This window comes from Trachurus trachurus (assembly GCF_905171665.1).
Source record: "Trachurus trachurus genome assembly, chromosome: 3".
NCBI classification, from domain to species: domain Eukaryota; kingdom Metazoa; phylum Chordata; class Actinopteri; order Carangiformes; family Carangidae; genus Trachurus; species Trachurus trachurus.
In genome coordinates this window covers 37025922-37039198 of record NC_139893.1, presented here as the reverse complement: position 1 = coordinate 37039198, position 13277 = coordinate 37025922, and the positions used below count along the sequence as shown (strand labels likewise).

Below are 13277 nucleotides of genomic sequence, written 5' to 3'. Positions count from 1 at the left end.
ACCCTGGGCGGAGGCGATACGTGAGTTGGTTAGGTCCAAATAAAAACTGTTTTTCTTGCACTTTGAGGGGCTGGAAAAAAATTATATTATAGCGAATATAGGTTTTGGATCAACCTCTAATCTACTGGTTTGATGGAAAAGGTTAGGGGGTTATAGGGTTAGACCAGGCATGGGGCGAACTATACACGTTGGGCTTTTTAATCAGGCCCGTCAAATATTAGTACAAAATTGTCCAAATTATAGCAAAGACCTCAAATTTTAAAACTCATTGTGGCCCCTGAGCCAAACGTTTGCCCACCCCTGGGTTAAACCCATTGGATTCTGGGTCGTCTGGACAGGTCCTCAAATTAGAAGGTGACACTCTCAGCTCATTTTAATCGTGTTGTGAACATTATTCAGCTTTGACATGTGTCTTCCGGTCTGTCAGCTAGCTGGCTCAAACATGTCTCAGCTCCACTTCAGTGATGCTGAAACACAGTCCAGATTATCATCAGGTAAAATATACTGTCAGTATAAAATACATTCAAATGTCTCAGCACTCTTTAATCGCGAGTAGGAGATTTTTATGATCATTATTATTAGAGGTATCTCTCTCCTCTCCTGCAGAAGAACTGCATTTAATGACTCACACAATGTATGTGTGTGTGCGTGTGTGTGTGTGTACGATTATGTAGCTGCTTAGATTTTCCACTACATCTGGGAGTGACTGATAAGGACTGAAAGAGGCAATGACAGGCTTGTTACATAAATCAGAGTGGGCTGAATGCCTCAGGCCAGTGTGTGTGTGTGTGTGTGTGTGTGTGTGTGTGTGTGTGTGTGTGTGTGTGTGTGTGTGTGTGTGTGTGTGTGTTTATGTATAGGAGACTGTGGGGACTATTCACTGATTTGTCACTATCACAGAGCAGAGCAATGAAAACTTACAAAACTACTATTGATATGTTTATAAGTAAAAAGAGCAGCGATGATGCAGTTTGATCTTTGTCATACACAGGGAAATGTGGAAGTAAAATCATGTGTCCTTTTGTCCTGAGCGCGTGTCTGTGTGTGTGTGTGTGTGAGAGAGAGAGAGAGAGAGAGAGAGAGAGAGAGAGAGAGAGAGAGATCAGAGACTTCTATCCTCCTCTGTGAATGTGTGTGTAATTATGCTTCAGAGCGTGTTCACACCCCTTCAGTCTTTTCACATTCATGTTGCAATCCAATGCAAATAAATATGACATTGACAGATTGACTGAGTTTTGACTTTTCCTAGAGATGGTCCTCTGTCCAACCTGCAGTTCCTCTAATGACCACTAGAGTCTGTCCCTAAATGTGTGCATGTACATGTACTGTATTATGCTTGCCATAAATGATGAACCTCACTCTCAGCTCCTCCTCTTTGCCCATATTAAGGCCTAGTCCACAAGAACACGGGTATTTCTGAAACCAAACTTTTCTGGCCCCCGGTTAAAAAAGATTCCCGTCCACACCGCCGGTGTGATAAAAAAATATCTCTGTCTGTCCACATGAAATTACAAAATCAGCCTCAAACAATGTCATGCACATGCCAAAGCAGTAGGTGGCGATAGCACTCCTAACAGGAAGACCATTTTAGCCAATCACAAGGCTGGAAAAATTCATACCGGAAAAACAACAATGGCGAACCGAGGCCGGGCAGATTCCTTTGTGTGGACTAACAGCAAAGTTGAGTTACTTCTCACTGTCACCCATGAATTTAAAATCAGTAAAAGTGCTGATAAGTTGCTAAGTAGCACCAGTATTTTGGCTAGGTCTTCCATAACAGCAACTCGGTCAGCTGGTCACGTCTAGCGAGCTCCACAAGTCTCCATGGATACAACTTACTGTTTACCGTCGCACAGTGTGACGTCAAACAATGTCGACAAGAAATTGCGGTTTTCCTCGTTTTCCTGTCCACACATGACTGCTGAAACTGGACTTTCGAAAAAGTTCACCCTGGACTCTGGTTACAAAAAACTCCGGTTTCAGGAGCCCACAACTGCAGTTACGTGTGGATGAAAGGCCAAAAAATACCCGCGTTCGTATGGACGGCCCCTCAGTTTAGCTGGCAATAAGATGTAGAGTCAGGCACTGTCATGGTGGTAACAGTGGAGCTGCTCACTCTGATCTTTGTAACTGCTCTTCAGAAACCTGCATTGTTAGGCACGTTGCTTTTAAAGGGATAGTTCACCGAAAATTCAAATTTCACTCATTATCTACTCACCCTCATGTCGACTAAGGGCTGGGAGAATTTTCAGAGTCCTCCGTGCCTTCTCGGAGTTACGGGGGGGTCCGCGCAGCAGTATTTGTCCATATAATGGTTGTCAATGGTGCTCACTTTTCTTCGTCCAAAAAGACACACCAAAAAACATCCAAATACCTCCATACTGCTCGTCTATAATGTCCCTCTTGTATTGAAGCCCCGACATGAGAAATTGTTCCGAAAAAAATTAAATAAGTCTATATTTTAAGCTTGTTTGTAGCGGAAGCTCCCAGTGTCTCAGTTCACTGCTCTTCCTGTGTCAGTGCAAATCTCGCGTGATTTGCAAATCTCGCGTGATTTGCACTGGCCGGCGGAACAATTTCTCATGTCGGGGCTTCAATACAAGAGGGACATTACAGACGAGCAGTATGGAGGTATTTGGATGTTTATTGGTGTGTCTTTTTGGACGAAGAAAAGTGAGCCCCATTCACAACCATTATATTGACAAATACTGCTGCGCGGACCCCCCCCCCCCCCCCCCCCCCCCCCCCCCCCCCCCCCCGTAATTCAGAGAAGGCACGGAGGACTTGGAGTTGGTTAGTTCCAGATAAACAGCTTTTTTCCGACTAGTTGATGGACTGAAAAACAATCCTAACCCCCTGTGTGTAGAATGTACACTTTAACAGGTGTATGATTATGTGACAGGACTTCTTGAGTCAAGTAACGGCACATTTTGTTGTCAGTAACGGTAATGGGATTAAAACGGGGGAAACAGTAACTTTTTGATTAATCGTTAACGCAAAAAGTAACACCGTTAGTTACACTGTTATTACTCATTAATGGACACCTGTGTAGTGTCACAGAGTACGTCCATCTTTATTTATAGTCTGTGTCCAACCTGAGCAATCGGGAAGAGGAGCAATCAGTTCTCAGCATCACGTCTGGTTTCACCCAGATACTACAGTTCGGTCCAGGTTTCATCAGACCAGAGGAATCGTCCTGCTGCTTTCCTGCAACCTGTCAGCCTGAAGTGGAACCGCTCCCATCTGGCATTTCACAAGGCCGGGGTACACCCTGACCAGGTCACCACCAGTTTATCACGGGGCTGACACATAGAGATGAACAGCCTCACACACTCACATTTGGAGACACCAATTAACCCGCCTGAATTTGAACAGTGGCAGGAAGTTGGAGAATCCACATGGACACAAGGAGAATAATACTAACGCTGCACAGCGGAGGTAGCAGCTGGGCACCAGGTTTGATCGACGTCAGTGAGGCTAACCACTGGGCCACTATGCCATCCCATACCAACGCAGACAGGCTGCCAGTGTCTCACTGGCAAATCAATTTGCTGATTTGATTTTATTTATTTATTTTCTCACTCAGAATGCCAAGTGTGCAAAGCAAAGCAAAGTGAAGCAAAAGGTGGGCACAGAAATGGAAATATGAAACATTTTTGCTTTGTTTACTACACAATTCCATAGGTATTCATCATATTTCTGTTGTCTGGAATAATTCTACAGTGTAGAAAATAATATATTAAGAAATCTATTAGAAGGTGTGTTCAGACTAGTATTGGTATGTAAACCAGTGTGTGTGTGTGTGTGTGTGTGTGTGTGTGTGTGTGTGTGTGTGTGTGTGTGTGTGTGTGTGTGCGTGTGTGTTTTTTTCATCATACCTGGATGCTCGGAACACCTGCTGATGAGGAACGTTACAGGTGAGGACGGCCCAGCTCCTCAGGTACATCAGACCAATCAGCTTCAACACATTGAAAGCAGGAAGACAAGGAGAGAAGAACGCTCCCATCCTGCAGGAAAGAATGGGCAGAAGACAGATTGTGTAATTAAATTATTTTACCCTAAATAGTTGTCACACACCACCATCAACACTTGTCACCTAGCTATATGAAGCTAGCTATAGCTCACTATTCTCAGTGTTTAAAGGGATAGTTCAACATTTTGGCAAATTGGCCCATTGCCTTAATCCCTATTGTCATTAGCAGTAGGTTTGTTACCTTTATTTGTCGGTGTAAGCTATTTTTAGAACGGTGGAGCAGAGCCGCGAGCTGCTCAGAGCTACGCTATGGAGGCTAATGGGATTTCTTGGTTTCCCTCATCAAACTCATCAAACTCATCAAATACACAGTCCAACAACTCCAAACGCTCTGGTGGACAAGTTGTGACCTGCACATTCACCACGCTATGAGATAACAGAACGTTACCACCAGACAGAGTTGTTTTAGAGGGAAATCCAGAGACTGCTTGCTGAAAAACCATCCCTGAAGGCAACGCGCATCAGCGGTTTTGCATGAATTTACCTCTAAAACAACTCAGTCTGGTATTGTTCTGTTATTATCTCATAGCGTGGTGAATGTGCAGGTCACAACTTGTCCACCAGAGCGTTGTGGAGTTGTTGGATTGTGTATTTGATGAGTTTGATGAGGGAAACCAAGAAATCCCATTAGCCTCCGTAGTTTAGCTCTGAGCAGCTCGCCGCTCGGCTCGGCGGGTCTAAAAATAGCTGCACTGACAATTAAAGGTAACGAACCTACTGCTATGACTATAGGGATTATGGCAATGGGCCAATTTGCCAGAATGTTGAACTATCCCTTTAACTCATGGCCACAATGCCAACAAAGACGTTGGAGGAGAAAGCGAGAAAAAGATGCACATGCATTTTTTTCTCCATTATAAACCTCTTTAAATTATCTTTATTTTATTTATCTGTTTACATATTTATATTGTTGTCTCTGGGAAAGATGTTGTCACCTTGTTCAAGTGGGACTTTAAACTTTGATCTAAATCCCCCAAAAAACGCCAAGACTTTCAACTTCAGATTAAATCCAGAGATCTGTCCTGGCCTCTAATCCTAGTTTAAATCCAATTCTATCTAAACCCTTTAAATCAAGTCATAATCCTCTACAGGCTAAAACTTGTCGTGTTAAAGATTTTGGCTGGACACCAATAGTATAGTGGGTTCTTCACCAATATAATAAAATGAGACAACATGCACACACACACACACACAGACGCAGACACTTTGGTCACACCCCATATAAAAGACATTATATCCACTGGCTCATGGTTTCACTTCATTATGTTCATTGCTGCAAGGCGACATTTCTGAAATGAGTTGAGGAAATACAGTCGGAGGAGCAGCAAAGGTGCAATGGAGAGATTACAGAGGCCACAGTCCTCTAAACAGGGTCAGGGAGACTGGACAGCACCAGCCAGAATATTAACTACTGGATCCTCTATTACACACACAGGATGTGCTGATGTAATGGGATTGCACGGAGAGATGTTCCAAGAATTTCACCCTAATGGTTATTTATTATAGATTATTTTTCAGACTCACCAGATCATTCCCTGGTTATAAATCAGGTGCAAGACATTCTCAGCTATTTTGAATTCTCCATACTCAGGCTGAGGGAAGACAGAAGAAAAAACACAACATGATTATTGAGTATTGTTGATGGCTCATCCGCTCTTTGGTGTGTCTGTTTAGTGTAATGATCCACCTGCTGATTAGTTTAATTTAGACATAGACTTGGAGCAAAGGGAAGCATTTAGACTGAATCTGTCCAAAAATAACTTCTAAAATCCATTAATTAATATATCTTTAGTTAGTCTGAACAAGAGCCGAAGCATAGAAACAAGATTTGAACAACTATTTTATAGCACTAAACTGTACAACTTACAAACTTGCTCTCTAAATCCCAGCAGCAGCAGTCGCTCAGGTAGCGAACCACCAAACCTCTGATGAAGTCAATGAGCAGAATGCTGGCCACTGTGAAGATCATGTCTATGATGGACAGCTTCAGCATTTCCTGGAGATACACCAGAGACATCGTCATCCTCATCGTATTTCACACAAATCAGACATAAAAGCAAAAGCAATAACTATGGGTGAAAATGCAACAACCAAATAAGTTTCAAATACCTGTGAAGTTACAGCATGTAAAAAAAAACATAAATCCTATAATATCTAAAGTCCCATAGAGAAAAGCTATATGGTCCAAAAACATTTGTCCCATCCGTCCAAACATTAATTCAATAGGCAGGACCCTAAGATGAATCCCTGAGGGACGCCATATTTGATCATATCATGTTATATCAGATTTAGGACAGTTTATACATACACATTGTTTCCTGCAATGCATATACTGTATATTCTGAACTGACTGGATGCTGTACCTCTGACACTGTAATGTTAAAGCCAACAGTGTCAAATCCATTTGCCAGGTCAAGAAAAATTCCACCATCTCCTTTATTATGTGTCGGTGACTTTTCCATGTGAGATCAAGAACCTATTTTTTCCACAGTGTAAAGGGGTAAGAATATTCGATTTATCTAAATACTGGGCCTATGCTATCTATATATAATTTCTACAATGTACCTATATTGTACATATAATTTTCATTGTAGGATTTCTTGCCATCTTTATTAATTTTTGACACAACCCTGCAGAGTTATGACCTACATGGTTGATAGGTGGCTCCACAATTTTATCAGTTTCAGCTGTGACAGTTTAGTTTCCACACATTTCATCTATGTCCGCTTTATGTGAGCTTTTCATATCACCAATGATTTTATAAACTTAATTAATCAACTGGTATTAGAAAAAGTATATTTTGAATAATGGCTAAGTTTGCACATATTTCTAGAAGCAGCACACACTGGATCATTGCTCGTTATATTATTGTTAAATATTATATATTGTTAAATGTAAAGTGTGTGATGATGGGACAGAACCTGTCCCACGTAGGTCTCCCAGCACGGGTCCTGCTGAGAGCGGGTGTTCTTCTCAAACAGAGCAGTCTGGTTGGAGACGGTCCCAGAGCTACTCCTGCTGCTGCTGATGCTGATGCTGCTGATGATGCTGCTGCTGTTGGTCACTTCTAGCACCGTAGCAATGGTTGCTATGGTGCTGTTGCGATGTTCGGACACAGAGATCTCAGACACCAGGGTGGACACACTGGAGTCTACCTCAGGCTGAGCGATGGTGGCCAGGAAGGAGCTGAAGTCGGACCAATTCCCTGCACTCCCCGGGACCTGGAAGACACATAATATGACATCATCTCTGTCTCAGGCTCGTCTTCTATCAACAACTAATAATGCATTAGCTTTGTGATGTCATAGGAAGAGTAACAGTAACACGTCTTCATTTCTTAAAGTGAGATGAGACAAATATTAATGTGTTAAGTGAAGAATCTGAATTTCATAAAGTCTGAATTTTGATAGATAAAATAGATAAAATTTTCACATCCCACATCTCACTTCTATAAATGCAAAACCATGAAAAATAACTTAAAAATAACTAAAAAAGAAAGATCTGTCTCCTCAAACCGCTCACACACACATCAGAGATAAAATCAGGATTTGACCACAATTGATAATAGATAGAATAGGTAAATAGGACAAAGTCTTGTTCAACTTGCACAACTGTAAATTAGTCAAAACATCTTTATGTTCAACTCTTCTTGACCATAAGACAAGATTTATTTAGCACTTTAAATACACTAGCTCAAACTTAGTTACAGCTTTTAATATGTATTAGTCCTTCATCTTTATTTAATTTAGTGATTTTGGATGTGTAGTTGTTGTCTATGTGAGTGTTGTTTGGTCTTCTGAGTATGTGTCTGTTCATTTGCACTGTTTTCAGCTGCAGCACTTTTAATTTCATTGTAATATATTGTACTGTATTTATTCATATATTTATATAATATTGATGTAGTTGGCTTTCCATAATCTAAAATGAATGAAGAACTATGAAAATAAGAGCCAGAGTTACTTTACTACAGTTACTATGTACTCAGTGTTGATTTAGGAACTATATGCTGGTTAGTTGATTTTCTGACAACTACCTGTAGGCCTCAGAGAACTTGTGTTAATGAACCCCTGTCCGAGACTCTGTTGTGTTCCACATGCTCGCCCCAGGGATGTGTTTTGTCGCCTCTATTGTTCATGTTTTACACTAATGATTGTAAGAGCATGCTTGAGTCAAGGTACATTATTAAATTTGCTGATGACTCTGTGATTGTCAGCCTCCTGCAGGACCATGAGGCGGGCCACGGACCGGTCCTTGACTATTTTGTTAGATGGTGTGATGACTCTTATCTGCAACTTAAAGGACAATTCTGGGCAAATTCAACTCGGAGGTGTATTTTCCTAACATTTTAGGTCTAAAAGAAGGAATCTGAAGATTTTCAGTTTAATCGCTCCTGTTTTGCGGTAGTTGTGTCTGTCCCCACATCGCCACGGCAGCGATGAATGGGAGCGGATGCAAGTTCTGCTGCTTAGGCTGTTTACATCCCTCAAAGCCGCATTTTTTTTCGACAGACAGCGTCAGATGGCGACTCAAACATGCACCGAGAAGTTTATTTACTTCAAGCAAGCCGACATGTTTGTAAAACTAGATCTAATTCAAAGTCTCCCGGAGTCTCGCGCGAGACCCAAGTTGCCGTGCTCAGTGTATTCAGGTGCAGTGGGAGCTCCCGTTTGTGTCATAAACACTCTTCACTTGCTTCAAGTGTACATTTTTTTCCCACAGACAGCGTCAGGTGGCCACTCAAACATGCGCAGAGAAGTTTTTTTTACTTGAAGCAAGTAAAGAGTTGATATTCCTGTGTTTATGACACAAACGGTAGCTTCCTACTGCACCTGAACACACCGCGCACGGCAACTGGGTCTCGCGCGAGACTCTGGGAGACTTTGAATTAGATCTAGTTTTACAAACATGTCGGCTTGCTTGAAGTAAACAAACTTCTCGGTGGACAGACACAACTACCGCAAAACAGGAGCGATTAAACTGAAAATCTTCAGATTCCTTCTTTTAGACCTAAAATGTTAGGAAAATACACCCCCGAGTTGAATTTGCCCGGAATTGTGCTTTAATGTGTCAAAAACTAAAGACATGATAATTGATTTCCACAAGAAACCACCTGTCTCAGCCCAAACCTTTGTTAAAGGTACAGCTGTGGACATAGTCAACCATTATAAATATTGAGGCACCATCTTGGATGATAAACTGTCTTTTGAGACCAACTGCAGGAAAGTAAATCAGAGGTTGTTTTATTTTAAGAAATTAAGGTCTTTTAATGTTGACAAGAAGTTTCTTAAACTGTTTTACTCACCTTTTATTGAGTCGGTCTTAACTTTTGCAATGATTTGTTGGTATGGGAACCTCAGCATATCAAATAAGAATATGATGAAGAATTTGGTCAAACTCTGCCAAAAAACAATTGGCACTAGCCTGAATGACCTTGATCATGTTTATCAAGTCAGAGCCACCCAGAGAGCGAAGGCCATTCTGGCAAAGCCTCTCCACCCTCTTCATGCAGAGTTTCGACTCCTCCCATCTAAGAGGAGGTATACGTTCCCTTGTCAGGCCAAATCAAATAGATATTTAAAATCCTTTGTCCCATCTTCCATTAGATTTCTCAATAGGCTGTAGGCGAACCTGTTGGGAACGATGTACAATACTGTAATCTGTGATGACTATGTATTTATTGTGCTATGTGAGATCTACTGTGTTTGACTCTGAACTTTTGCTGCAAACCAAATTGCCCTCCGGGGACATTAAAGATTTTCAAATCAAATATACTCACAGCAGAGCTCATACTGTTGACTTTATCAAGGAGGGCAATGATGAGGCTGTAGAGATTCCCCAGGTATAGAACAAGTACTCTATAAACACATGAAGACGTGGTCAGTGTTAGTGTGCAGTCAGACCTGTGTGGACATGTATTGTGTGTGTAATTAACGCTGTGTGAGCGATGGATTACCTGGCCAGCTGAAACCGCAGTGAAGTCCGAGGGTGATACATCTCCAGCTGAGCGACCAGCTCAAAAGCAGACGGAGCGATCATGGTGATGAGAGAAACCACCACACTCACCTGGATGGAGAGAGCACATCAGAGTCAGAACAAGGAACATCTTTAGTGAACAAAATATATATTTTTATTTCACTTCTTCTCAGACTGAATAAGCAGTTGGAAGTTTGTAAGGAGGGATGCAACGTTAAGGACACAGGTAGGAAAAGAGCTGCATTCAGTTATATGGCAGATGAAATATAAACATTTTATTAAAAGAAGAGAATGAGTTCACTGGGGTAACGGCACCGAGGGAACACACACTGAAGGATCCTAATGGAAGGAGAGAGACGTTTCCTCCAGACAGCAGGAGGCCAGAAAGATTAGAGCGGGTCACTGAATTCATCACTTTGGATGAGCAGCCAATCACAGGGCTGGACTACTATGTAAAAAAGAAAAGAAAAGAAAAAAAGATAAAGAAAACCAAGCCATGTGGAATATTTTTACAAGTTAACTTGACATTTTGCAAATTTGCAAAAACGCAATCAACAGCTGTTGAATTGTCTAGCTTATACGGTGGGTTGATTTTCATTTCATTTACATTGTCATTGAAGTGTATTGTTAATTTAAAGGTCCAGTGTGTAGGGAGTGGGGGGTAACATCTAGCGTTCAGATTCTAGTTTGCAGCGCTCACTCACTTACTCGCACTTAAGGCTACGAAAACCATACAAATTTTATTATATAGAGATTATACACTCATACAAATATATTCATGGGTAGTATATTCAGATTTTGCCAATAAACCTTGGCAATTATTACACACTGGACCTTTAAGCTTCCTTCTTCAGCTGTCGTTAACATTTCCATGCTTCCCACGTTCTCTGTTATAAACTGTTTTCTTGTCTGTAACAACATCTATTGCACGTCTGTCCGTCCTGGGTGAGGGATCCCTCCTCTGTTGCTCACCCTGAGGTTTCTCCAATTTTTCCCTGTTAAAAGGGTTTTCTATGGAGTTTTTCCTCAGTGGATGTGAGGGTCTAAGGACAGAGGATGTTGTTATGATGCCATGTAAAGCCCTTTGAGACAAACTGTTTGTAAAAACAGGCTATACAAATAAAATTGCCTTGCCTTGCCTTAAAGCAGAAGTAAGCGATATTTTTGTGTTAATATAAGTCTTAAATAGTTCTATCTTCCGACAGCAATCACTTACATAGAGTGTTTGGTCTGAAACACGGGTCTGTCAGTCACTCTGCTCTGCTCTGAGCCGAGGAGAAAACTTTTCTCGTATCCTACAAGTTTTATCCAATGAGGAGAGAGAACGGCATAAAGGGGCGGTCCTCTCTGTGTGTGCAGCCAAGGGATGCGCGTGAATGTGGTGACGTAGGAACGAGGACCAATAGATCCATGACGAGGGCGGGGGCTGCTAACTCCATCGGCTGACAAGACGTTATGGTGCGTTCAAGGCAACCCGTAACTCGTGTTTTTCCGACCTGTGAAGTCGTACCAGTTCGATCTGGTACGAGTTCACGGGTCAGAAGTTACGAGTGGCCGTTATAGTGACTTTCACAGGCAAAACAGGTCGGAAAAACATGAGTGGGTTGCCTGGAACGCTACAAAGTCGTAAGTCGTGACTTGAAGCTGTAATTTACGGTTTCAAAAGCCTGCCTGGAACGCAGCATTACCCAAAACGACCGGATCGCTTACTTCTGCTTTAAGTGTTAACTGTGCATTCACATACTCTGTAGGCAGAAAGCCAATATTAATGACTTGGATCAGGATCAAGATCAGAATTAAAAAACAAAAAACATAATCACTAATACTTAGTTTATAATAATATTCTACAGATAAACGGTGTTGTTATTGGTCTTATCATACTATTGTGCCTTTAGTCTGCACTTAGGGTGATTATACTACTACTTTAGTACTTTAGTTTTCTCTCAGGAACATCCTTTTGGTGCAATACATGGGACATGTGCGAAAATTGTAGACCATGTTGTGTCTGTGCGGACTCTTCCTCTGTTTCTGCTATTTTTTTATGTTCTATTTGATCCATGTTTTATGTCATAATTGTGTTTGCAACTTGAGTAGCACTGCTGTCTAAGACCAGGGACAATAAAGTGTATCCATATCCTCATGTTCTATGTTAACAAATAAAGTGCAATCACATGTAATATTTTAATTAAATTCAAATAAAGCTAATTAGAAAAATAGAATAAGTCATTTTTCCCTGATGGCTGTAATACTTGACTTCTCGTCAATATATGGATCCAGAGCTGGAGGCCGAGCTGCTCCTCAGGTCGATTGAACAGCAGGTTCACTCGAGTAAATGAAGTGATGTCACTGACCACTGACCAATGGCTGCGCCTTCCACTGGATCACTTTAAGGCCTCAGCTCTCCTCCGAGCTGGATTGTATGTTGGATAATCTAATCAAGCTAATGATGATGAGGAACGACGAGGACGCTGATGTCCGTTCTGCTCCGCTACCTCGTTCTTCTCCCACAGCGTCAGCTCGGGCTTCTCCTGCTCCAGTTTCTGAGAACGGTCCACCACGAAGTAGATGATGTAGATGCTGCCGGCCAGAGACAGCAGCACCAGGATGTTGGCTAAGATACGCAGACTGATCAGAACCGCCCTGAAGACACACGGAGAGATACACCGATCAGAAAGAAAACACTAAATTCATCTCCAGAGGTTCACAGTGATTGGAGCTAGAAGAGTTGAAGTGAATGTTTGACAGACAGAAACACACACACACACACACACACACACACACATATCGTATGTCAGACACACTGTTCAGGCAGCGACAGCTGAGATATGGAGGAGGATACAAGGCATTCATTTATCTCATTTTAATGTCTTTTGTCACTCCAGTCATGCCCATGTAGTGATTTACTGTCAGCTTCAGGATCCTCATCACTGTGTAAAGACTGCAGAGATTCCACATGCACATCTGTCTGAGAGCTGGATGTGAAGACCATTATTATAATAAAGAGAAAGTGGAGATTAATGAACTAAAATAAATTATTTTTCAACAAAGTAAAGATAGATGGGCATTTGATATTTGGGGTAAACCAATGCTGCGTACTTACTGTGAAATAAAGCAGGTATTTGTGCCAGAAAATGATGTTTTGTATAATTTGTCTAAAAAGAAAAGATCCCTGTGTGTTCAAATGAGAGCCGGTATACTTGGTCTTCACATGGAGACAGGCAGGTATGTACGTAGGCATAGCGGAAGAGGAAAGAATTTGTACTGAGTGTGA

At 41.6% G+C, this 13277-nt stretch overlaps 1 protein-coding gene across 1 annotated transcript in view; it reads right to left on the bottom strand.

Moving 5' to 3' along the window:
- Positions 1 to 13277, bottom strand: part of tmc3 (transmembrane channel like 3) — a gene marked incomplete at both ends in the record, with an annotated part of 51440 nt that overhangs the window by 10257 nt on the left and 27906 nt on the right. The window contains 7 exons of the mRNA XM_083995397.1: positions 3879 to 4007; positions 5558 to 5625; positions 5901 to 6029; positions 6955 to 7254; positions 9810 to 9888; positions 9987 to 10096; positions 12499 to 12646. Coding sequence (XP_083851523.1) covers positions 3879 to 4007; positions 5558 to 5625; positions 5901 to 6029; positions 6955 to 7254; positions 9810 to 9888; positions 9987 to 10096; positions 12499 to 12646 — 963 coding nt within the window. The remainder of the gene's footprint in view (positions 1 to 3878; positions 4008 to 5557; positions 5626 to 5900; positions 6030 to 6954; positions 7255 to 9809; positions 9889 to 9986; positions 10097 to 12498; positions 12647 to 13277) is intronic.